Source organism: Equus asinus, chromosome 21 (genome assembly GCF_041296235.1).
Source record: "Equus asinus isolate D_3611 breed Donkey chromosome 21, EquAss-T2T_v2, whole genome shotgun sequence".
In the NCBI taxonomy this organism is placed as follows: Eukaryota; Metazoa; Chordata; class Mammalia; order Perissodactyla; family Equidae; genus Equus; species Equus asinus.
The window spans coordinates 54380660-54403036 of NC_091810.1; the positions used below are offsets into that span (position 1 = coordinate 54380660).

Consider the following 22377-nt stretch of genomic DNA (forward strand, 5'->3'; position numbering starts at 1 on the left):
GAATTAAAGAACATATTGCCTTCTGCTCATTGGCATTAAATGACATCAAACAAGTGTCTGCCATTTGGATGTTTGTACCATATTATACAATAACCAGTACCATGAAGAACTGTGTTATGTGAATGCATAATAGAATGTTTTTATTCTTATAAAACATCTAAGGAGCTTTATGTTCTGTGTAATTTACCAGTCTTATACTTTGCTTTCTCCTTATTTTAATTATTTATTGTTTAATCATTATTTTTATAATCCCAGGTTATTTGAATATTGATAATTTTATTTTAGCTATTACTGAGAAAATAACTGGAAATTTTTCTTTTGTTTTAGATGACAATGATGATTTCCTCACAATGGCAGAATGTCAATTCATTATCAAACATGAACTTGAAAATCTCAGAGCCAGAGATGAAAAAATGATCCCTGGTTACCCCCAGGCGAAGCTGTACCCAGGAAAATCATTATGTGAGTCAGTATGTCAGCCAGCTTCGTGAACACACATTCTAGTGCAATGACTTTGTCTTAGTAGACATGAATAACAAATTATAGAGGCTTTATTTTTTTTTATTACTGAAGAACTTACACAACTTTATAATTTATTTTTTCAGGAACATATATTTTGCCTTTAGATCTATGTATTTGTCCTGTATGGTTCTCTACTTCTTATTTATCAAAGTCTCACAGCATTGAGTTAGCTTAAGATTTAGTGTGAACACGTATACATGTTACTCAGTTAAAACTAGCGAAGTTTACTTTGTGCCCAAACATTGTACCATGATGAAAACCTGTGGAGGAACAAACATGGGAGTCATGGTCTTTTTCTGGAGCATTCTTCCCATGTCCTCTCGTCTCACTGGGCATGAACACATGCCAACATAGAAAGGCTTAAGTAGATTTGCAAAGTGACATAATACCTGAATGCAAATTAGCACTTTGCAACTTTTCGATTTCGAGTAATTCCGTTTGAATGAGATTACTAGTTTGCAGAGTGAAAGTGTTGACTCCAACGTGTAATTCAAACTTTGCCTCAGACCAGGTAGTGGCAAGGCCTCAGAGCAGTTTTGCTATCTCAGACACACTTAAAACATGCCAGCTTCTGTGTCTGCTAGTCTGGTTGCCTTTTAGTAGTCAATATAATACTACCTTCCACTCTTCACTCAGGAGGACAGATGCCCAGGAACCAGTCCATATTCAAATCTTCCCAGTTGTCACCAAATATGTTTTAGAGCTGATTTCTTCCAACCAAGATCTAGTCAAAGATAGCCCTTTCTCTTTGGTTATTTTTATCTCTTAAGTTTCTCTCTCTCTCTCTTTTTATTGTGATAAAGTACACATAGCATAAAGTTTCCTATCTTAAAGATTTTTAAGTGTACAGTTCAGGGGTATTAAATACATTCGTATGTTGTACAACCGTCACTGCCATCTGTCTCCATAGCTCCTTTCATCTTGTAAAACTGAAACTCTATACCCATTAGACAATAACTTCCCCTTCCCCCGGCCCCTGGCAACCACCATTCTACTTTCGGTCTTTGTGATTTTGACTACTGTAAGTATGTCAAATAAGTGGAACCATGCAGTATTTCTGTCTTTGTGACTGGCTTATTTCCCTTAGCATAGCGTCCTCAAGGTTATTCTATGTTGTAGCATATGTGAGAATTTCCTTCCTTTTTAAGGCTGAATAATATTCTATTGTATGCATATACCACAGTTTGCTTATTCACTCATCAATCAATGGGCACTTTGGTTGCCTCAACCTTTTGGCTGTTGTGAATAATGCTCCTATGAACTTGAGTATACAAATATACCTATGAGCTTTGAGACTGAGCTTTCAATTTGTTTGGGTATTTACTTAGAAGTGGAATTGCTGGGTCATATGGTAATTCTATTTTTAAGTTTTTGAGGAGCCTCTGTACTGTCTTCCTCAGCGACTGTACCATTTTACATTCCCACCAACAGTGTGCAAGCATTCCAATTTCTCCACATCCTCGCCAGCACTTGTTATTTTCTGATTTCTTCATAGTAGCCCTCCTAATGATGTGAGGTGGTATCTCATTGTGGTTTTGATTTGCATTTCCCTAGTGATCAGTGATGTTGAGCATCTTTTCATAGATTTATTGGCCATTTGTGTATCTTCTTTGGAGGAGTGTTTATCTAAATTCTTTGCCCCTTTTGAATTGGGTGGTTTGTTTTTTGTTGTTGTTTTATTCTTTATGTATTCTGGATATTAATCCATCAAATATATGATTTGCAAATATTTTCTCTTATTCTGTGGGTTGCCTTTTTACTTTGTTGATACTGTCTTTCAATCAAAATTTTAAAATTTTCATGAAGTCCAACTTATCTATTTTTTCTTTTATTGCCTGTGCCTTTGGTGTCATATCCAAGAAATCATTGTCAAATCCAATGTCATGAAGCTTTTCCTCTATGTTTTCTTCTGGGAGTTTTATAGCTTCAGGTCTTCTAATTAGTTCTTCAATTCATTTTGAGTTAATTTTTGTATATGGTGTGAAGTAAGCATCCAACTTTATTCTTTTGCATGTGGATGTCCAGTTTTCCCAGCACCGTTTGTTGAAAAGACTGTTCTTTCCCCATTGAATAGCCTTGGTAGCCTCGTCAAAAATCATTTGACCGTGTATGCAAGGATTTGTTTCTGGGTTCTCTATTCTATTCCATTGGTCTATATGTCTGCCTGTATGCCAGTAGCACACTGTTTTGATTACTGTGCTTTGTGGTAAGTTTTGAAATCAGGAAGTTTTGTTCCTCTTTTTCAAGATTGTTTTGGCTATTTAAAGTTCCATGAAATTACATATGAATTTTAGGATTGGTTTTCTGTTTCTGCAAAAGACATTCTTGGGATTTTGATAGGGATCGCTTTGAATCTGTAGATCGCTTTGGGTAGTATTGACATCTTAATATTAAGTTCCATGAATTTAGGGTGTGTTTTCATTTATTTATATTCTCTTTAATTTCTTTTAGCAATGCTTTGTAGTTTTCATTATACAAGTCTTTTCTCCCTTAGTATTTTATTCTTTATGATGCTGTTGTAAATGGAATTGTTTTCATAGTTACTTTTTCAGATAGTTTATTGTTAGTGTATAGAAATGCAACTGATTTTTGTATGTTGACTCTATATCCTGCTACTTTGCTGAATTCATTTATTATCTCTGACAGTTTTTTTGTATAAAATTAAGTTTTCTACGTATAACATAATGTCATCTATGAACAGAGATAATTTTACTTCTTCCTCTCCCATTTGGATGCCTTTTATTTCTTTTTCTTGCCTAATTGCTCGGGCTAGAACTTTCAGTACTGTGTTGAATAGAAGTGGTGAAAGTGGTTATATTTGTCTTATTCCTGATAGTAGAGGAAAAGGTTTCATACTTTCACCATTCAATATGATGTTTGCTGTGGGCTTTTCATAGATGGATTTTATTATGTTGAGGTAGTTTCCTTTTATTCCTAGTTTGTTGGGTGTTTTTATTATGAAAGAGTGTTGAATTTTGTCAGATGCTTTTCCTGCATCAGTTGAGATGGTCATGTGTTTTTTTCCCTTCATTCTGTTCATATGGTGCATTGCAGGCATACCTCAGAGATGTTGTAGTTTTGGTTCCAGACTACTGCAATAAAGCAAATATTGCAATAAAGCAAGTCACATGAATTTTTTGGTTTGCCACTGTGTATAAAAGTTATCTTTACACTATCCTATAGTCTGTTAAGTGTGCAGAGCATTATGACTAAAAAAAAGTACATACTTTAATTAAAAAAATACTTTATTGCTAAAAACTTATTGCTAAAAAATGCTAATCATTATCTGAGCCTGCAGTGAGTCAGTCTTTTCACTGGTGGAAGGTCTTGTAAAAAAGCAATATCTGCAAAGCACATAAAGGGAAGCACAATAAAATGAGGTATGCTTGTTCATAGATGGATGTTCATATGCTGAACTATCCTTGCATTCTAGGAGTAAATCCCATTGTCATAGTGTGTGATTCTTTTAATATGTTGCTATATTCAATTTGCTACTGTTTTGTTGAGTATTTTTGCATTAATCTTCATAAGGGATGTTGGTCTGTACTTTTTTTGTAGTATTTTTGTCTGATTTTGTATCAGAGTAATGTCATATCCAAGTAGAATGTCATATCCGAGTAGGAATGTCATATCCTTGTAGAATGAGTTAATAAGTGTTCCTTTCTCTTCAGTTAGGAAAAATTTGAGAAAGATTGATATTAGTTCTTCTTTAAGTATTTGTTAAAATTCACCAGTGAAGGCATCAGGTCCAGGGTTTTTCTTTGTCAGGAGATTTTTGGTTGCTGTTTCAATCTCTTTACTAATTATGGGTCTATTCATATTTTCTATGTCTTCTTGATTTGTCTTGGTAAGTTTTGTGTTTTTATGAATTTGTCCATTTCATCTAGGTTATCCAATTTGTTGGTGTACAATTGTTTATGGTAATCTTTTATAACCATTTTATTTACGCAGAATTAGTAGTAATGTCCCTCTTTGCATTTCTGATCTTAGTAATTTGTCTTCTCTCTTTTTTCTTAGTTCATCTATGTAAAGATTTGTCAATTTTGTTCATCTTTTGAAAGAACCAACTTTTGGTTTCTTTAATTTTCTCTATTGTCTTTCGGTTCTCTATTTTGTTTATCTCTTCTCTAATCTTTATTATTTCTTTCATTCTGCTAGCTTTGGATTTAGTTTGTTCTTCTTTTTCTAGTTCCTTAATTGTAAAGTTAGGTTGTTCTTTTGAGGTCTTTTTTGTTTTTCAATATAAGCATTTATAGCTATGAATTTCCCTCTTAGCACTGCTTTCTCTGTGTCCCCTAAGTTTTGATATGTTGTGTTTTTGTTTTCATTCATCTCTAAGTATTTTCTAATTTCCCCTGTGATTTCTTCTTTGATCCATTGTTTTTTTAAGATTGTATTGTTAATTTCCACACATTTATGAATTTTCCAGTTTTCCTTGTGTTATTGATGTTTAACTTCATCCTGTTGTGGTCAGAGGATACTTTTTATGATTCATATATTTTTAAATCTTTTGAGACTTGTGTCCTAACATATGATCTATCCTGGCAAATGTCCTGTGTGCACCTGAGAAGAATGTGTTTTTGGTTCTCTATTGTCTAACTTAGATGTAAACTGGACTTTTAGTCTCCCCTGTCTGTGCATTATGCTGTAGACATATGGATGTTTTTACGTGCTCTACTTGTTGATCTGTATGGCTTTTAGGAGCTGTCAAGAAATTTGAATGTAGTATTCATTGTTCTTGTTTGTCAACATTTCCAGTTATCTGTTTATGTCTTTTTTTTTCTTGAGGAAGATTAGCCCTGAACTAACTACTGCCAATCCTCCTCCTTTTGCTGAGGAAGACTGGCCCTGAGCTAACATCCACGCCCATCTTCCTCTACTTTCTATGTGGGACACCTACCACAGCATGGCTTGCCAAGCAGTGCCATGTCTGCACCCGGGATCCGAACTGGCGAACCCTGGGCCGCCGAGAAGCAGAATGTGCGAACTTAACTGCTGCGCCACCGGGCCAGCCCCTGTTTATGTCTTGATGTTGATTATTTTGTAGCAGTTTTTTTTGTTGGACATATGTTCTTTCAATATATAGATTAAAGATTACTATGAGCTCAGAAGAATTTTCTTCAGTTACCTGTTAAGAGTTATTTGATTATATTTGCCCTATTCTCGTCTTTAGGTATGCCAATTATTTATATGTGGCCTCTTACATATTCTCTGAAATGTTTTTAAGTTTCTATGTAATTTTCTTAGGCTTGTCTACCATTTTCCTGACTATGTTTTCAGTCTCTCCTTTTTGGGTAGCTTTTTTTTTTTTTTTTCCGAGGAAGACTAGCCCTAAGCTAACATCTGCCAATCCTCCTCTTTTTGCTGAGGAAGACTGGCCCTGAGCTAACATCCGTGCCCATCTTCCTCTACTTTATACGTGGGACACCTACCACAGCATGGCTTGCCACGTGGTGCCATGTCCGCACCCAGGATCCAAACCAGCAAACCCCATGCTGCCGAAGTGGAATGTGCAAACTTAACCACTGCACCACTGGGCCGGCCCCTTGGTAGCTTTTATTATGACTTTGTATCTCTAATAGTTTTTTCTCTTATATTGCTTTTCCGAGCTCTCACCTTCACCTGTCATAGCTCTTCTTCAAGTTTTAATTTCAGAGATGTGGCTTGCTTTAATTTCTTTAACTTCATGAAGAATTCCAGTTTTTCATTGCTTGATGCCGTAATTTGCTGCTATTTCTCTGCCTTTCGTTTATGGGTTTTTTTCCTTTGTAGCATTTTGCATAATTTTATGCCACTTTCTTTGTAGATATTACTTATTTTTTAATGAAGCCCTATTTTTTTCAGACTGGTTGTTTTTGGAAGGAAGTGTGTGTGTTGGAGAGAGGAGATGTTGGAGGCCTCTAGTAGACAACCGTGGTAGCCAGAAGCTTGGATTTTGCCTGGCAGTGAGCTCTCCTTGAGTCATCTTAGGTCCCGCAGAGAACCTGCTCGGAGCCCGGTTCTTGCAGTTTTTGCTGGGTTTGGCTTTTAGGTCTGTCTTTGGCCAAGGAAGACCCACAGCTCCACAACTACTTGCCCTCCATCCCTGGGTTCTAGCAGGCAGCTCTTTCTTCCAAGATGGTGGACTGCACTTCCCCTCCCTTCAGCCTCCTCTCTCTTGTCTGGCTGTGGTGCCAGGCAGGGAGCAGACATGCTTCAGGGGTCTGCTGTGTATCCTCTTTTGCCTGAATTCTGGGCAAGGGGACAGTGGTTTCTCACCCCTCACTGTCCAGGGGAACCCTACCCCCTGCCTACTTGGCCCAGGATCGCAGAGGAATGAGTGCTTTTAGCTTAGCCTGGGCTGATTTTTAACACCTCTTTTCATAGTTTGTGATTTGGATTTATAGTTTGTTTTTCCTTACTTTCATCAAAGATAGGGGGTTCTTTTTATGTTTCTTGTTCCCTTTGTTGTTTTAGATTTGATGTCATGAACAAGAACAGGGCAGAGGTGTCTTTCTGCCACTTTTTGTTACCAGGAGTTCCACATTCTGTATTTGAGCATATTGGAACCATTCCAAAGTTTTACATCTTTCTTAATCTCTTAGTGAGAAGGCTTGTTTTCAGACACAGCTGTATAACACATCAAATAAAATACAAAGCAGACTGAGGCACTGTCCTGGTTGTTAATATAAGCATCCTTTTCTTCCTGGTCATCCATGTTAATCAGAGCATCATGTGGAAATCACTGCTTCCACCTGTTAGTTTCTACACAGGTCCATCCTGTGGTGTGGCCGGGACAAAGAGTGAGCATGTGCTTTCACCATTGGAATTCTGGAGCAGCAGGGTTCCAAATGCTCCCAGTTGCTTCAAAGAGAGAAATTTTCAACTGAAGGAAAACCTTGAAGGAAATATGTAAATAGATTTCTCTTGGGTGTGTAGTAGCCAGGCTGGTGTCCTGAACCCATAATAGAAATAACTTTCCTGCTGGCAGGATGAGGCATTTGTAAACAAGGATCTTCGCTCCCTTCTGTCCCTCTCTCTTTCTTTCTTTTTTTGCAATAAATATGAGAACAATAAAATCATCCCAATCATGGTCAGTTGAAGTTTTTTTATACCTTCTGAGATTAGAATCATAGTTAAGTTGTCAAGGATGGATTTTAAAATTCTGCGTTATTCTCTTCCTTTATGTCTTTGAAGATGTGATCCCTAAAATGCTGTGTTTGTATTGTAGTATTTGGTTGAAGACCAAATAGTATATGCATAATTATAAACTGTGAACTATTTTCAGGGTGCAAATTTTGGAACTAATAAAACTTCGAGTAACTTAAAATCCTAGATTTTCGTGAAGTTAATCCATAGACGTAAGTAGAAAGGCCTTTAAGTTTCGCGGGAGCCGCTCCCTGGAGCAGCCTCTTCTCTGACGCTGGTTGGAGGAGAGAGCAATCTGCTGGTTGTGATCCCCGTCAGCGCTGGGGGAGCTGGCCAGGGCTTTCGTGAGAAACACTCTCCATTATCCTGGGTTTAGTTTTATTTTACATGCAATGATTATAATCTTGTTTGCTATCACGTGTTTTGATAGAAAGCTTTCATTAAGTAGATGGCAACTTGTGTCCTGTAAATGTCATCTGAGGCAGTTGGTGGTCTGTGAGCCCTGCACTTTAGGGCTCTCTGTCATTCCATCAAACAGCAGACAAGGGGGAGAACTAGAAACTGGCTGTCTGTGTCTCAGCCGTCAGTGTGCATCTTGTTGGGCATCCCAGTTCTAGTTTTCTGTGTGAGCTAAGGTCTCTTCATGCTCTCAGCCTCTGCCTTCTCCTGTTGACTCCTGATAGTCAGGAGTCATGCAAATAACCTAATGCAAGATTTTCTTTAGAAAGAGGAGTTAAGGGAGCCAAGAATGTCTTATGTATTAACTGTATCCTAAGGAATGTTATTTAGTTTAAGTTAAAGCTCTGTCTCAAAATGCCTATCAGATGATTATCATGCTTTAGTTGACGGGATATGGCACATCTCATATTTTGTCTTTAATATATATTGTTATTCTTTTAGGACATTATGGTAATTATTTCAGAATATCTTCTATATACAAATGGACTTATTAGGGTGGTCAGATACAATCTGTCTTCTAAAATTATTAATCAACCTTATAAAAATAATAGAGTAGATTTCAAGTAAATATCATGTAGCAGGCATGTACATAACAAGATTAAGCTATTGATATATATATATATCTTTCTGGGTACAGCAGCATATTTATGTATATGCATATACATCCTGTGTTTTGCCACATACATATTTGCAGGGTTTTTTTTTGAGGAAGATTAGCCCTGAGCTAACATCTGCCTCCAATCCTCCTCTTTTTGCTGAGGAGGGCTGGCCCTGAGCTAACATCCGTGCCCATGTTCCTCCACTTTGTACATGGGACGCCTACCACAGCATGGCTTGCTGAGTGGTGCCATGTCCGCCCCCGGGATCCTAACCGGTGAACCCTGGGCCGCTGAAGCAGAACATGTGCACTTAACCGCTGCGCCACCAGGCCAGCCCCTGCAGTTTTTATATTAAGCAGGGATGAAAACAATACAGGAATATAAAAATGTATTTTGAAAACACGGGTATCCCTGAGAAGCAGTTTTTTTTCATTATTAAGACAGTGTTATGTTCACACCTGAGTGCCAGAGTCAGGTGGGGCCTGGGAGGGGCCACTGGGTTTCAGCAGCAGCTGTGGCAGGATGGGGAGCCCTGTGTCTATTGTGCAAAGGCTGCACTGGCCTTTGCTCCCTGTTGGTGTTCTGTGTGCTCATCACCCCTTTGCTGCATTGGTGGCAGCATAACCTGCTCCTCTCTGTTGCGCAGAGATACTATAAGGAGTTATGAGAGAGATTTTTGTTTTTACCTTTAAAGTAAACATATCACGTTAACCAAAGACAGAGGCAGTACTGTGTTAGTATTGTTATGCACTATTTAATTTAGAAGGTCCTACTATAAGCCAGGTTACTTATAGTCTCCCCTAGATTTTGGTTTGTTTAGCTAATTGTTAAATGGCTGTAATAGTAATAACCCTAGTGCTTGACAGCAGATCATTGAGCATTCTTGAAGGAAGGAATCTTGGTTTTGAAGTTCTTCCTTTCTTTAAATAGGCCTGCACAGCATCGTATTTTCCTTTGAAGGTAAGGCTCATGTTAATTACACTCTTAGCTGACATGAGAAAGTTGAAGGATTAAAAAAACCCCTCTATTTTTAGAAGCTGAAACCAGAACCATACTTTTGGCATTGATGGCGAAGTGAAGCCCAGTAATTTAGGACCTGCAGCTTTGCAGTTTCCGAGTCCCTCAGTTCACAGTCCTATATTTAGAAGTGTACAGGCTGGGTTTTATGCCTGCCTGGAAAGCCTCCTATAGTAGAATGAAGCCATTTTTTAAAAAAAGAGCTTTAGAAATAGTAAAATAATAATTTAGATGCTGTAAGTCAGCTCAAAGTTAAAAAAACTTGATATAGTCATTGAAAAGGAGAGTAATGGAAGAAAGAATAAAGTGCAGTGTGCATGCCCAAGTGCAAGATACGAATCACAAGAGTTGTGGGTGATCGCCTTTCACTCATGTTAGCGGAAGAAGAATCCCCCGAAACGCTTTAGAGTAAAAATATTAAAAGATGGATTTGATAGCACCAGAGGCTGTTATAACTTAAGCCATCTACCTTTTTAGCCTAGTTACTGATATTTTGAGTGTATACGTTTTTCAATCATTAAGAAGGAGGATTTCATCACAACCCTAGCTTTTTAAGACTTTTTTCCTCTGTCTAACTTAGGTATGAGATATAATCGTAAGAAGAACCATCTGTTAAGATTCTTTTTGGGCTGACCCTGGGGCTGAGTGGTTGTTAGTGTGCACTGCTTCAGTGGCCCAGGGTTTTACCAGTTTGGATCCTGGGCGCGGACATGATACTGCTCATCAGGCCATGCTGAGGCGGCATCCCACATGCCACAGCTGGAAGGACCTACAGCTAGAATTTACAACTATGTACTGGGGGGCTTTGGGGAGAAGAAATAAAACATAAAAAAGATTGGCAGCAGATGTTAGCTCAAGTGTCAATCTTTAAAAAAAAAAAATCTTTTTTCCAGACCTAGACTTTTTCCTGTTGTTAGTATCAGTTATCTCCTCTTTATTATCCTTTTCTCATTTCTAAGAAGTTAGGTCTACTTTTAAATTACTCTGAAGATTTTGTAATAGGGCATTTGTTCTGAGAATACCATCTCTCTTTGTTATATGTAGTATTTCTACACTGAAAACATCAATCATGCTTCTCTTCCGCGCTGCAGACATTAGTTTGCCTTCCCCAGTGAAGGGCCTGTTGCCTGGTAGGCTCATCATCTGTCTTTGGTGACAAGGTAGATAGGAGATAAGAGAGGCAGCCCTTAGAAGAGATGAGCTGATAAACCTTAAAGTCTCGAAGCTTATCAGTGTATGAAAACAGCAAAGCATCTTTTCTTGATGCAAATTCAGTCTTATAAGCAGCCATATTCTTTAGTAAGAGACTATTCTAGGAACTCTTGTGGGAAGTACTCCTCTCCCCAAATAGGGCACAAGGCATTGCTTTTGGGTTCTCCATGTCTACTGAACACACTACGTCTTCAAGACCTGAAGATCCTCCCACCCCGTGAGTCACTCTAAGTAATTGTGGATGAGAGAATGCCCCGTTCTCGTTTATTATTACTAGAGGATATTGTCTGTGGTTAATTTCATTTCTCTCTTAGATACGTGCATGAATGTTAAAATCACGCTAGTCCAATGACTGCTGAAAGTACAAAGTCTTTATTTGATTTTGCTATTTGCTGTTTGTGAATGTAAGCCGTTGTTACCAGATTTGAGAAGACGAGAATGATTTTGAAAATATTCGGTGTCAACAAGAGTGAAAGGAACTAAATATTCTGTTGCATTCAATGTAGTGGGAGGACAGATTGGTAAGATTTTTCTAGGGGCAGGTTTGTAATATGTGTCCAGATTTAAAAGTACAGGCTCTTGGACCTCACAATTCTACTTCTAAGTGTATATAATGAGGAAATACTAGACAGGTAAGAAAAGGTATATGTATAAGAATTTTAACATTATTTATAATAGCAAAAAAGGAAACAAGTATTTTTTAATAGGATTAAATTATAGCACTTTATACAAGGAAATATGATACTGGTAAAAAGGATGTTTCATGTTCTATTTATATTGGCATTGAAAAATACTCATTATATACAACCACATGAGAAAAGATTATAGAACAATGTTTATAGAATGATCCCATTTTTGTTTTTTGTTTTTTTTTAAATTTTCTGGGATTATAGGCTTTTTTTTTTTTTTTAAAGATTTTATTATTTCCTTTTTCTCCCCAAAGCCCCCCGGTACATAGTTGTATATTCTTCGTTGTGGGTTCTTCTAGTTGTGGCATGTGGGACGCTGCCTCAGCGTGGTCTGATGAGCAGTGCCATGTCCGCGCCCAGGATTCGAACCAACGAAACACTGGGCTGCCTGCAGCGGAGTGTGCAAACTTAACCACTCGGCCACGGGGCCAGCCCCCCATTTTTGTTTTTAAAATATGTATTTATGGATGTATATTAAGAAGTCTGGTTTTACACTAAATTGCTATTTGCAGTGGTTATCTTTTGTGGGAGGGAGAGAATAACTGGGGCCTCTACAATTCTAACGTGTACATTTCTGTATGGTTTAAAATTTTACGTCAACTTGTATTGCTTTCATAGTCAAAGAAAATAGTAAAGATATTTACATTCTGAAGAACAAAAGCATACCCCCCCTTTGGAGTAGGCGGTCCAGCACTGGTCTTTGTGTAGCACTCCTCTCTTACTGGAGTGTCTTTATAGCGATGAAGCATGTCACGAGCAATCTGAAAGCAATTTTATGCAGTTTGGCACATTTTCCCTCTGCAGTGAGAAGATTGCTCACGTCTGGCATCATAATTCAGGTGTTCCCGCTGCATGATAATGAAGCCCTGAAGAAGCTTGAGGACAGCTGGTATACTCGGTTCACTCTGAAGTATCAGCCTGTAGGTATGTGTTGATACCTGTTCCCTTAGAGAGGAGGGAGACCCACTGATGAGCAGCCAGGGGTCAGCAGTGGCATTAATCCCTCTTGGGTAGATACTTAACGCTCTGCTGGGAGGGCTCACCAGCTAGGTGTGGGGAAGAATTTGGGAGGGGGGTATGATGGGTTACCTGACCTGTTTGTTTATTTTATTTCTAATACCCTTTCAGGTGAACTCAATTATAGGCTTTCACTAAATTTCACCAACACAGGCAATTCAGAATGGCCTTCATGAGAGTGTATCAGAGTAGGAGTAGAATAAATTTTATAGGAATTTAGTTTGTGAATATTTTGTATTGAAAATTTCTGTTTCTTTAGTGCTAATAGTTTGGCGTGGGCCAATCTGTGCCCATTCTTAGGGGCAGACTAGCAGGCCTAAGCATCTTTTGAGGTAGTTTATAAGTATCTTGGTGTGTATTACTGGATCTATCCATTTTCTCTGAATACAGTTACAAGAATAACCGTTAATTTATTTGGTATGTGTTGAACATTATTTTGTGTAAACTTATGTCAATATGAATATTTAAATTTTTTGGTTTAGTTATGTTTTTTAAGCATAAGGATTATATTTAAGCTGGTAGATTTCACATAAGCATTACTATCAGTTTTTCTTTGAAGGACATTCCTCTTTTGACTTTGTTTAAAGGAATCCCTCTAAAATAATTTCTTTCTAATTTCCATTTCTGAAAACCACTGTTACAGTATTGTAACAATGAATAAAAATTGTTTTTAAGATCAAATTTTCAGATTTCATTTTGAATATTTTCTTATATTCTTTGAAAGGAAAAGTTTTGTTTTTGATAGTTCCAGGTGATACAATGGCCATTTTATGTTCCATTTATGACATTTTTTCACATTGTTTGGCCTTTAGGTGGCAGTAAATTTAAATATTGCCTCCAGGACTTGTGACAGTATCCAGTAGCTACTTCTTAGAAAGTGAGGGGGGCATGTGAGTTGATGGTGAGTGCTGAGCAGGGTTGTGGTAGTGGGTTTGAGGCCTCTGGGAATGCTGGGACCCGTGATGGTAGCTGGGGCACCAGCAAATTTTGAACTTCCCCTTGAGATCGAAAGAGGGAGGTGGTCTGACTTGGAGCCTGGAACCATGAGCACTTTTTTTTTTTTCGCTTGGATATCCTTTAACCTGATTCAGATTCAAGGTGACTTCATCATACCCACTGTTTTAATGTGCTACTGGGTTAGCTGGAAGAATTAAGGATAGGGAAAATGGCTTATTCCTGTTGACTCTAAGCCATCTGCATAGACCAATCTGACACATTATTTTAAAGAAAAATGTTTAACTGTGTGTAATTAACCAAGAAATAATAACTCCAACTACTGTACCTGCCCTACCCACCGCCTCACACCCTGGTCCCCGTGCAGGATGCTTTTACCACCCAGGTAGATGTGGCTGGTGAAGAATGCAGTGTTCATGACCTTTCTAGGGTTAGTTAGCTTGTGTCAAGTTCACAGACTATTTGCAGTGATGTTCTTTGGCCCTTCTTCTGCCCAGTCCTTATAGGAAGGTATAGATAAATGTGTTCCATGGCTGTTTTAGAAGTTAATGTGTAGAATATTGTTTTGTGCTTTTGAATAAATTTTCTTCAATGTATTGAAAAATTTGCCATGACACATTGATGAAAATTTATATCTTTGGGTAAGGGGAGCAGGATACTACGGATAGGGAGACTTCTTTGAAAAGAACAGTGGGAGAAAAGTGAGGAGCTTAAATTAAACCCCCAAATTAAAATGGTTCATTGGCCATGGCTGAATTTGAACTAAGACCTTGGAGACTTGGGACAAGCTCCAAGGTGAGTGTTCCTTTGGGAAGAAGGCATCCACCAGATGAGGAAGTAAAGAGGAAACAGACCTAGTGTGCCTGGCAGGGTAGCCCTAGCAGCTGTGGCCTGGTCCCTAAACTAGGGAAAGTGTCAGGCTTGCTGTGCAGATGAGTGAGGTCTTTGTCCTGCATGGAGGATAGATTTACTGTCACACTCTGATTGGAACATGAGGGTCTTAATGATCTCCACTTAACTGAAAAAATGAATAAGCTGACTTGAAATGAGAAAAAAGAGGAAAGTCTTGGGTAGTCTGTACTCAAGGTCTTTTTTTTCCCTTTCATTGTAGACAGTATTCGTGGCTACTTTGGGGAAACAATCGCTCTTTACTTTGGATTTTTGGAATACTTCACTTTTGCCTTAATCCCCATGGCGGTCATTGGATTACCTTACTACATGTTTGTGTGGGAAGACTATGACAAGTACGTGATCTTCGCCTCCTTCAACCTGATCTGGTCCACAGTGATCCTGGAAGTGTGGAAGCGTGGCTGTGCCAATATGACCTACAGGTGGGGGACACTGGTCATGAAGAGACAGTTTGAGGAGCCCCGGCCAGGATTTCACGGGGTCTTGGGTATCAATTCCGTCACTGGCAGGGAGGAGCCTCTCTACCCCAGCTACAAGAGACAGCTGCGCATTTACCTGGTCTCTCTGCCGTTTGTGTGCCTCTGCCTCTATTTCTCTCTGTATGTCATGATGATCTACTTCGACATGGAGGCCTGGGCCTTGGAGCTACACGAGGATAGTGGGTCCGAGTGGACCAGTGTCTTGTTGTATGTGCCCAGCATCATCTATGCCATTGTGATTGAGATCATGAACCGTCTCTATCGATACGCTGCTGAGTTTTTAACTTCATGGGGTAAGACTTGATGCTTTGTATTTACGTCTTCTTTCCTATAAGAAATACTGCTTAGATCATAGGATTCCTATAACTGCTACCTTGCAAAGAAGCTAGATGTTGCTCTGGGCTCATTATAGAGACATAAGGAAAAGTTCATTGGCTTCGTGAGCTCTGATGATCTCTACATCGTGGTTATCACAGCTCTCGTTTATTGAGTGTTAGTTACTATGTTCTAGGTGCTCTGCTAAGCACTTTATCCATAGTATCTCATTTTCACCTCCTCAGGACACCATGAAATAGAAGTTATTTCACCATTTTATGGATGAAGATACTGAGAGTTAACAAGATTCAGACAGGAAATCATAGAGCCAAGCTAATCCAGACCTCTATCCAAAACCTGTGCTCCTAATACTATAAGATAGTGTTTTATGCTGAGGGTAAAATAGATTGAAGTATCTTCATGATACTCTGACCGAATGAACTGTCTAGTATTTGAAAACCAATTGTCTAGTTGTGTGGGGCACTGAGGACTGCCGATGAACTCAGAGAAGGCAGGTGTTCTTGTATGTATCTGCGGTAAAAGAGGAAGTTGGTTACAGTTTAAAAAGGTCTTGGTAGGCCATTCACTCTTTATTTATGTATTCAAACAAATAAATATGCTCTGTTATTCCCAAGGAAGAAGTCTGGGCCTTAACTTTTTGGACCATAAAGATATTTTAAGTTATTTTTGTTAGTCATATAACAACACAGCTCCTCTATTGAGTGCTTTCCTTGTGCTGATACTGGGCTGAGGTTTTGTACTATTTCTGATGCTGACAGTGACCCTGAGAGGAGGGTGGTGGCACCCCTGTTTTGTAGGGGAGGAGGCTGAGTGTCAGCAGGTTAGGTGACTTGCCCAAGGTCAGACGGCGGCTGAGTAGCTGAGCTGGGCTTCAAATCCAGGTCAGGCTAACACTGATTCCCTGTGCAAGATCCTACTGCTCTTCAGAATCTTCGTTTCTGTCCTTTTGCCCTGCTGTCTTGGGATGTACACGGTGCTTCCTTTCCTAACTGTGGATGGAAATTTGAGTTTCCTTTTAAGTTAATCCTTGTAAGCCACATCCCAGAAAACTTTATTTGCTGCCCTGTTCTTTAGAGGTTGTTATCGGTTTTACCGCCACCGCTTATTCAGGGTCTTTTCCTGGGTGGCTGTCTCTGGGATCGTTTGCCATCCCTTGCTACATTTCGTTGTTGCAGTAATATTTAAAAAATAATTTCAGACCACAGTGCTATTGCACTGCCATGAAAAATGTGTCCTAAATTTAGTTTCTTCCTTGTTTGATGTTCTCGGTGGTAAGCAGTCGTGACTCACAGCCTGGCACGTTTGCTGACCGAGGCGCTATTGTTGGCCATCTCTGCCCTCAGCACAGGTCTCACTTTCCCTCATGACAGTGCTCCCATATTGCTGTCTTACCTGAGGGAAATCACCTCTCCTTTTTACTATTTTAGAGAATCACAGATTGGAATCTGCCTACCAGAATCACCTAGTCCTGAAAGTTTTAGTGGTAAGTAGAGTTTTTGTATACAAATCCATTTTAATAATGAAACTAATGCATACTGTGTAATATTTAGGAAGGTAAATAGGAAGACTTGCTTCTAATTTAAGATGTCAGATAGTTAATATACTTTGTACACGTAGGCAAGGATTGATTAATAAGTGTGTTTACATATACGTTCAATAGGCTTATTACAAATGTGCACATGGTGTAAGACTTCAAATATAGAATTTAGTATTATAGCCAATTTCCAGTTATTTAAAAACTAATTGACCACTTCACAGACGTGTTCCTGTTATTTCCCTTTTGGTGACTTCTTTGAATGTTTCACTACTCAACAATCCTTCCCATTGCCACAATCTGTTTAGTGATGGAACATTAAATTATTATTTTTAAAAATTTTGTCAAAGAAATTCCCAAAGGCGAAGAGGTTCCCAGCGTGTTTTGATGGGTGGGAAGAAAGAGGTGGAGAGAAGGCATTGTGTGACGTGCTTGCTGTTCGTGTGAAAGCTCACATGTTATGCCTCTTCTCACCATTGTTATAAATGACAGGTGCCAGCTTGAAAGTGCCTTGTTTATCAGGAGATTACCTCAGCCATCTGTAATATAGCTGAGAATCAAGGAAGGGACCTAAGGAGTCCTCTGAACACCTGCAACCTATCTAATGTTATAAACCAATCTTCCTCAATAAAAATAGATAAATAAATAAAAATTTTACAAAAAGAGTCCTCTGCACTAGCAATTGGAATTGAGTTAGCATAGTCCGTATACTTTACTCCTGAGAGAGGGATCTAGGCCCTCACTTGGAAAGGAGCCTTCGTTCTAGCTGTGGAAATCATTCAGAGAAGCTTATTTACTGGTTTTTCAGTCCTTAAATTATCAAAAACCACCACTAGGAAGTGATTAAGTTTCTGGAAGTAGGTAAATTTATAGAGGCAAGAGCAAGGAAGGAACTAGAAAACCTGTTGTAAATAGATAACAAGAATTCAACACTTCCAGCAATTTGGACATTGGAAAAGGGGCAAGTGACCATTCATATTGGAAAAGGCTCTGAAGGCCTCATTCTAGCACCGGGAAATGCTTGATATTCAAATACTGGTGCTGAATCAGCAAGGAAGTTATGTTCTGTGTTCTCTGTGTAAGAAAGCGGGAGTTCATGTAATGCATTAAAAAGTTCATTCAAGAAGACTATAATCTGGAGCTTTTGCCCTTGAATTGGAACACTCCGTTTGTCTGAAAGAATTCTGTTGTTTGTGAGAAGTTGTTCTCTGATAGTACGAGGTGTGATGTAGGTGACTGCCTTGTGAAAAGACCCCTAGAGTAGACTCTGCCCGGCCTCCAGTTGTGCTTCCTAGGGCTCTCCCTCCCTTTTTAATGTTGCGGGGAGAGCCTTTCTCAGCCCTCCCGTGCTTTTGCTTTTCAGTTCTGCTCTAACTTGGCACCCCTCCCCTACGCTCTGGCTGTACTCATCTTACTGCACTGTCTCTCTAACACCTCCCCATTCCCTCACTTGTTCAGTGCTCACTCTGAACACAGAGCAGTCTTTCATCTCAGAAGTGATGCTGCTGAGCAGGAAGTAGCCAGCATGGGGCTAGGAGGCAGAAGGGAAAGACATTAGTGCAGGGGATAGCGGCAGGTTCCTGACCAGGGGAACCACTTGAAGGAATGGCGCTTATTGTGGTGGGATCCCCATCCCTGAACCGTGTGTCTAGGCAGGGCAGAGGAGTCTCAGGCCCCTGGTGACAAAGATGCTTCCCAGGCCTGGCTCGTTTTTATGGCTGGTCTCTCTTGCTCATGCCACCCAGCTACCTAGGTATCTCTCTGTGAGGTAGTGGTCTCAGGTCGGTGGGTACAAACAGGCGTCCGCGGCTGGGCTGCTTGTTGTGGTGGGGGGGGGGTCCTAATTCTGGCACTGCCTGGCCATCCTGGTATCTCTCTGTGGGGTGTGGGAGTATCAGGCCCAGGGTGGCAGGAGGGAAGGAGAGCACTTCCCCTGGCAGTTTATTGTTAGTGGGGGTCCTGATCCGTCTCCCTTGCTGGTTCTGCTGGGCTTGCCTCTTGTCAGGACTCCGGTCTAAGGGGGGTGAACAGGGAATGAGCCTACCTGGCCTTCCTGGGTTGCTAGGTTGGGGGTGGGAAATGCTGGGCTTTGGTCTCTCTCTTTTGGAAGAATGTAGTAGAAACGTAAGATGCTCTGGTGCTGTGTTGTTCCTTCTCTCCTGGGGTGGCAAACAAGTCTGTGTCATCTTATTTGACTGGAAGTCCCTCATTATGTTTTTTTTTTGCTCCCCAAAGCCCCCCAGTACATAGTTGTATATTTTAGTTGTGGGTCGTTCTAGTTGTAACATGTGGGACACCACCTCAGCATGGCCTGATGAGCGGGGCTAGGTCTGCGTCCAGGATCCGAACTGGTGAACCTTGGGCCACCAAAGTGGAGGGCATGAACTTAACCACTCGGCCACAGGGCCGGTCCCCCTCATTACATTTTTAAATGCTCTATTTATAGTTGTAATAAAGTACTGTGAAGCAATGTTAAATATTGCTACCTTTTTTTGGCAGTTCAACTTTCTGAATTGCTTTGCCTCACTCTTCTACATTGCCTTTGTGCTGAGGGATATGAAGCTTTTGCGTCAGGTGAGTGTCAGCAACAGAAAGGTATTTTAGATGTGGTTTCCTGTATTTGGGTAATGTAATTGTCTTCCCACTATTATTTTTACAAATAAAGTTATTAAATTTTGTATATTTCTAAGCCCAATTCTAAATAAAAAAACCATTAACAATTGCACTGTGTGTCATACTCAACTGAAAAGGAAATAGTTGAATTGAACCAAGTTGCAGATTTAATCATATAGGGCAGTAAAATCAAATATATAGTTCATATCAAAGCTTGTAAAAGCAATTGTGACAGCAAAAATGTATGTATTAATTGAGCTTTTGTGTGTGTCTCAGGGTGGGGAGTAATTGGTTTAACTTTAAATGTCTTACGCATTTCATTTTTAAATTAATAAGTTAAACTTTAGAGACCAGCAGATCCTATGCAGTTCTATATCTTTTCTGAAATGTTTAAGAAAGTCTGACGTATATTTTGTTCTGTTGCCATTTCTGGATCACGTAATAACAGTGAATAATAAATATGTATAAATTATTGCTTTCTAAATTCTCTTTCTTATTCTTGAGGCAGCCAGCTATCAGTAAGGACCGTTTCTTCCTGGTTTTAATATACTGAGGTTGTTAGTGAGAAGAGTCTCAAAGCTTAGGTTTCTTTATAATTCTCTGAGAGTTTGGAATCATTTTTCAGTAAATTAAAAAGTTTGTATAACAGAGAAAGTTAAAAGATTTGGTAGTTATAGTTCTAACAGCTTGTATCAAAGTAAAATTAAATGCTGTACTCTTAACAGCTATACTATAGTTATACAAAATAGACTAGATATATTGCTATTTTTAAAAAATATCTTAAAAATTATATTTGAGAAAGTTCCAAATAATACTGTTGAAATTGGTAAGTTCATACTTTCTTCAGTGCCACCATTAGTGTATTAGTCGAGGATGATTTCTCATTTCCTGTACTTTAGAGAGTCTCCTTTATTTAACAGGGGACAGGGGAATGGGGGAGGACTGTTTAAAAACTAAAATTTTAAAACCAGCAAAGGCGGTGAGTGATGGGAGCACGGATATCCATCTGGGGAAAGTGGAAATTGACACCCACCTCTGGAAACCACTTGGGAAGCTTTGCCATCCCTAGTAAACCATCAGAGACGGGGCGAAGGTCCATGTACAGAGGCATCCAAGGAGCGGCACTGACGACAGTGCCGGTTGGAGATAATACTTACGGTTGACAGCAGTGCACGGGCTAAGTAAAAAAGAATTTTTAAGGACATGGAAAAGTGCTCACAGTATAAAGTGAGAAAAGAAATATACAAAGTTGTATACATATAGGATGATTCTAGTTTTATTTTTATGTATGATTAGAAATATTTAAGATGTTAGCAATGGTCTGTCATGGTTGTGGAATTATGGGTGACTTTTTTTTTTTTTTCTATTTTCTAAGTTTTCTACAGAGAGAGAGGATGTATTAGTTTCATAATATTTTTAAAGTTGTAACCAAAGTATTTTTTCTCAAAGTTGGCAACATCATTTAGATTCATATATTGTAGCCAGGATGAGATGACAAAAAACACAATTTCAAGTTAATTTATTCTCCCGCTGACTCATAGCTGGTTAATTTTTTGCTATAATCTTATTTGTATTATAATCTCTTTTGTATTTTAGTCTGTCTCTCCTGTGAAAAAACAGTAAATTGGAAACATCGTTCTAACACCTAGCTTTTCTGATGCTAGTTTTATAACATAACAGTACACTATTTGTTGAAGATTCCGTTTTCTTTGTTGCGTAGTTGTACACGTGTCGTGGTTGTATTAAGTGACACTGCCAAATATCGTTTATGTGCTTCTCTTTAGAGCTTGGCCACTCTCCTGATTACCTCCCAGATCCTTAACCAGGTTGTGGAATCTCTTCTTCCGTATTGGCTCCAAAGGAAGCACCACGCGCAGGTGAAGAGGAAGGTGCAGGCCTTAAAGGCAGACGTTGATGCTACGTTGTATGAACAGGTCGTCCTGGAAAAGGAAATGGGCACGTATTTGGTAAGTTTGAGTCTCGCTGAATTAAACATTGACTCAGAGCGAGAACAGTCGTGTATGAGTTCAACAAATATGAGTGTATCCGCCCGTTGTCTCAGATGTGACTGTTTTATAAGTGCTTTGCAGCCAATTTCCTCACGATGAACTACTTTAAAGTTAAAAAGGTGGAATTGTGCGTTGATGCTGTCTTGAAACTGAAGTTATGCCTAACACCAACAAAGGATGAGTTTGGCGAATTATGTGACTGCTCTGCCGAGGGTGGAATAGTTGCTCCAAAGATGACAGAGCCAGGGACAGATGAGATGGCCGTGAGAGGCAGCAGCATCGCTTGCTCTTGACACCTGAAACTCTAAGAAAAGATTGAAGCCCGTAGGTAAAATTAGAATGCCAGTCTGAAGACTAATTTATAGTTTAAATTAGTTAGTGCTATTGTAAATATAAGATAGTTCCTTTAAGACAGATAATTTCTGAGTTATTTTTAGGAATTACAGGTAAATCATTGGAGATTCACAAAACCTAACCATATATCCAGCAAACTTTTATTGAGCTCTGACTACGTTCACTATTTCTGTGTGGGGAGTGTGGTGTTGGGGCCACATTGGCTGTGGGTCGTTGTGTCTTACATCCTGCACCTGCTGTCTTGGGATGGTATTCTTCCTGGTGAAACATACTGCAGTGGCTCGTTCAGTGAGGGTCCATTGTTGTTAAACTTTCATAGTCTCATTTTTCATCGGGAGTGAAATTAGTCTCCTGATTACTGAATTTCTTGGCTGACTTTCATAGTTTTCCTAATATACTAAAGAATTTCAGTTTGTATGTTTATGTTGAGTAGGAGTTTATTCTGTCTCTTGCTCTGCTCACTTCTCTCTGTTTTACGTTTGCAGTTGCCTCTCTGGGCCTCCAAGTCCGTAGTCCAGAACCATGTGTCTAGCCCAGAGCTCCCAT

The 22377-nt window shown here is 39.3% G+C and overlaps 1 protein-coding gene across 10 annotated transcripts in view; it reads left to right on the forward strand.

Annotated features, from left to right (window-relative positions):
* ANO10 (anoctamin 10) overlaps nucleotides 1–22377 on the forward strand; it is a 216984-nt gene that overhangs the window by 15208 nt on the left and 179399 nt on the right. For all 10 annotated transcript variants that reach the window (XM_070493281.1, XM_070493284.1, XM_070493283.1 and 7 more), the window contains exons 4-9: nucleotides 328–462; nucleotides 12431–12550; nucleotides 14709–15278; nucleotides 16749–16804; nucleotides 19355–19429; nucleotides 21253–21435. In XM_070493281.1, coding sequence (XP_070349382.1) covers nucleotides 328–462; nucleotides 12431–12550; nucleotides 14709–15278; nucleotides 16749–16804; nucleotides 19355–19429; nucleotides 21253–21435 — 1139 coding nt within the window. The remainder of the gene's footprint in view (nucleotides 1–327; nucleotides 463–12430; nucleotides 12551–14708; nucleotides 15279–16748; nucleotides 16805–19354; nucleotides 19430–21252; nucleotides 21436–22377) is intronic.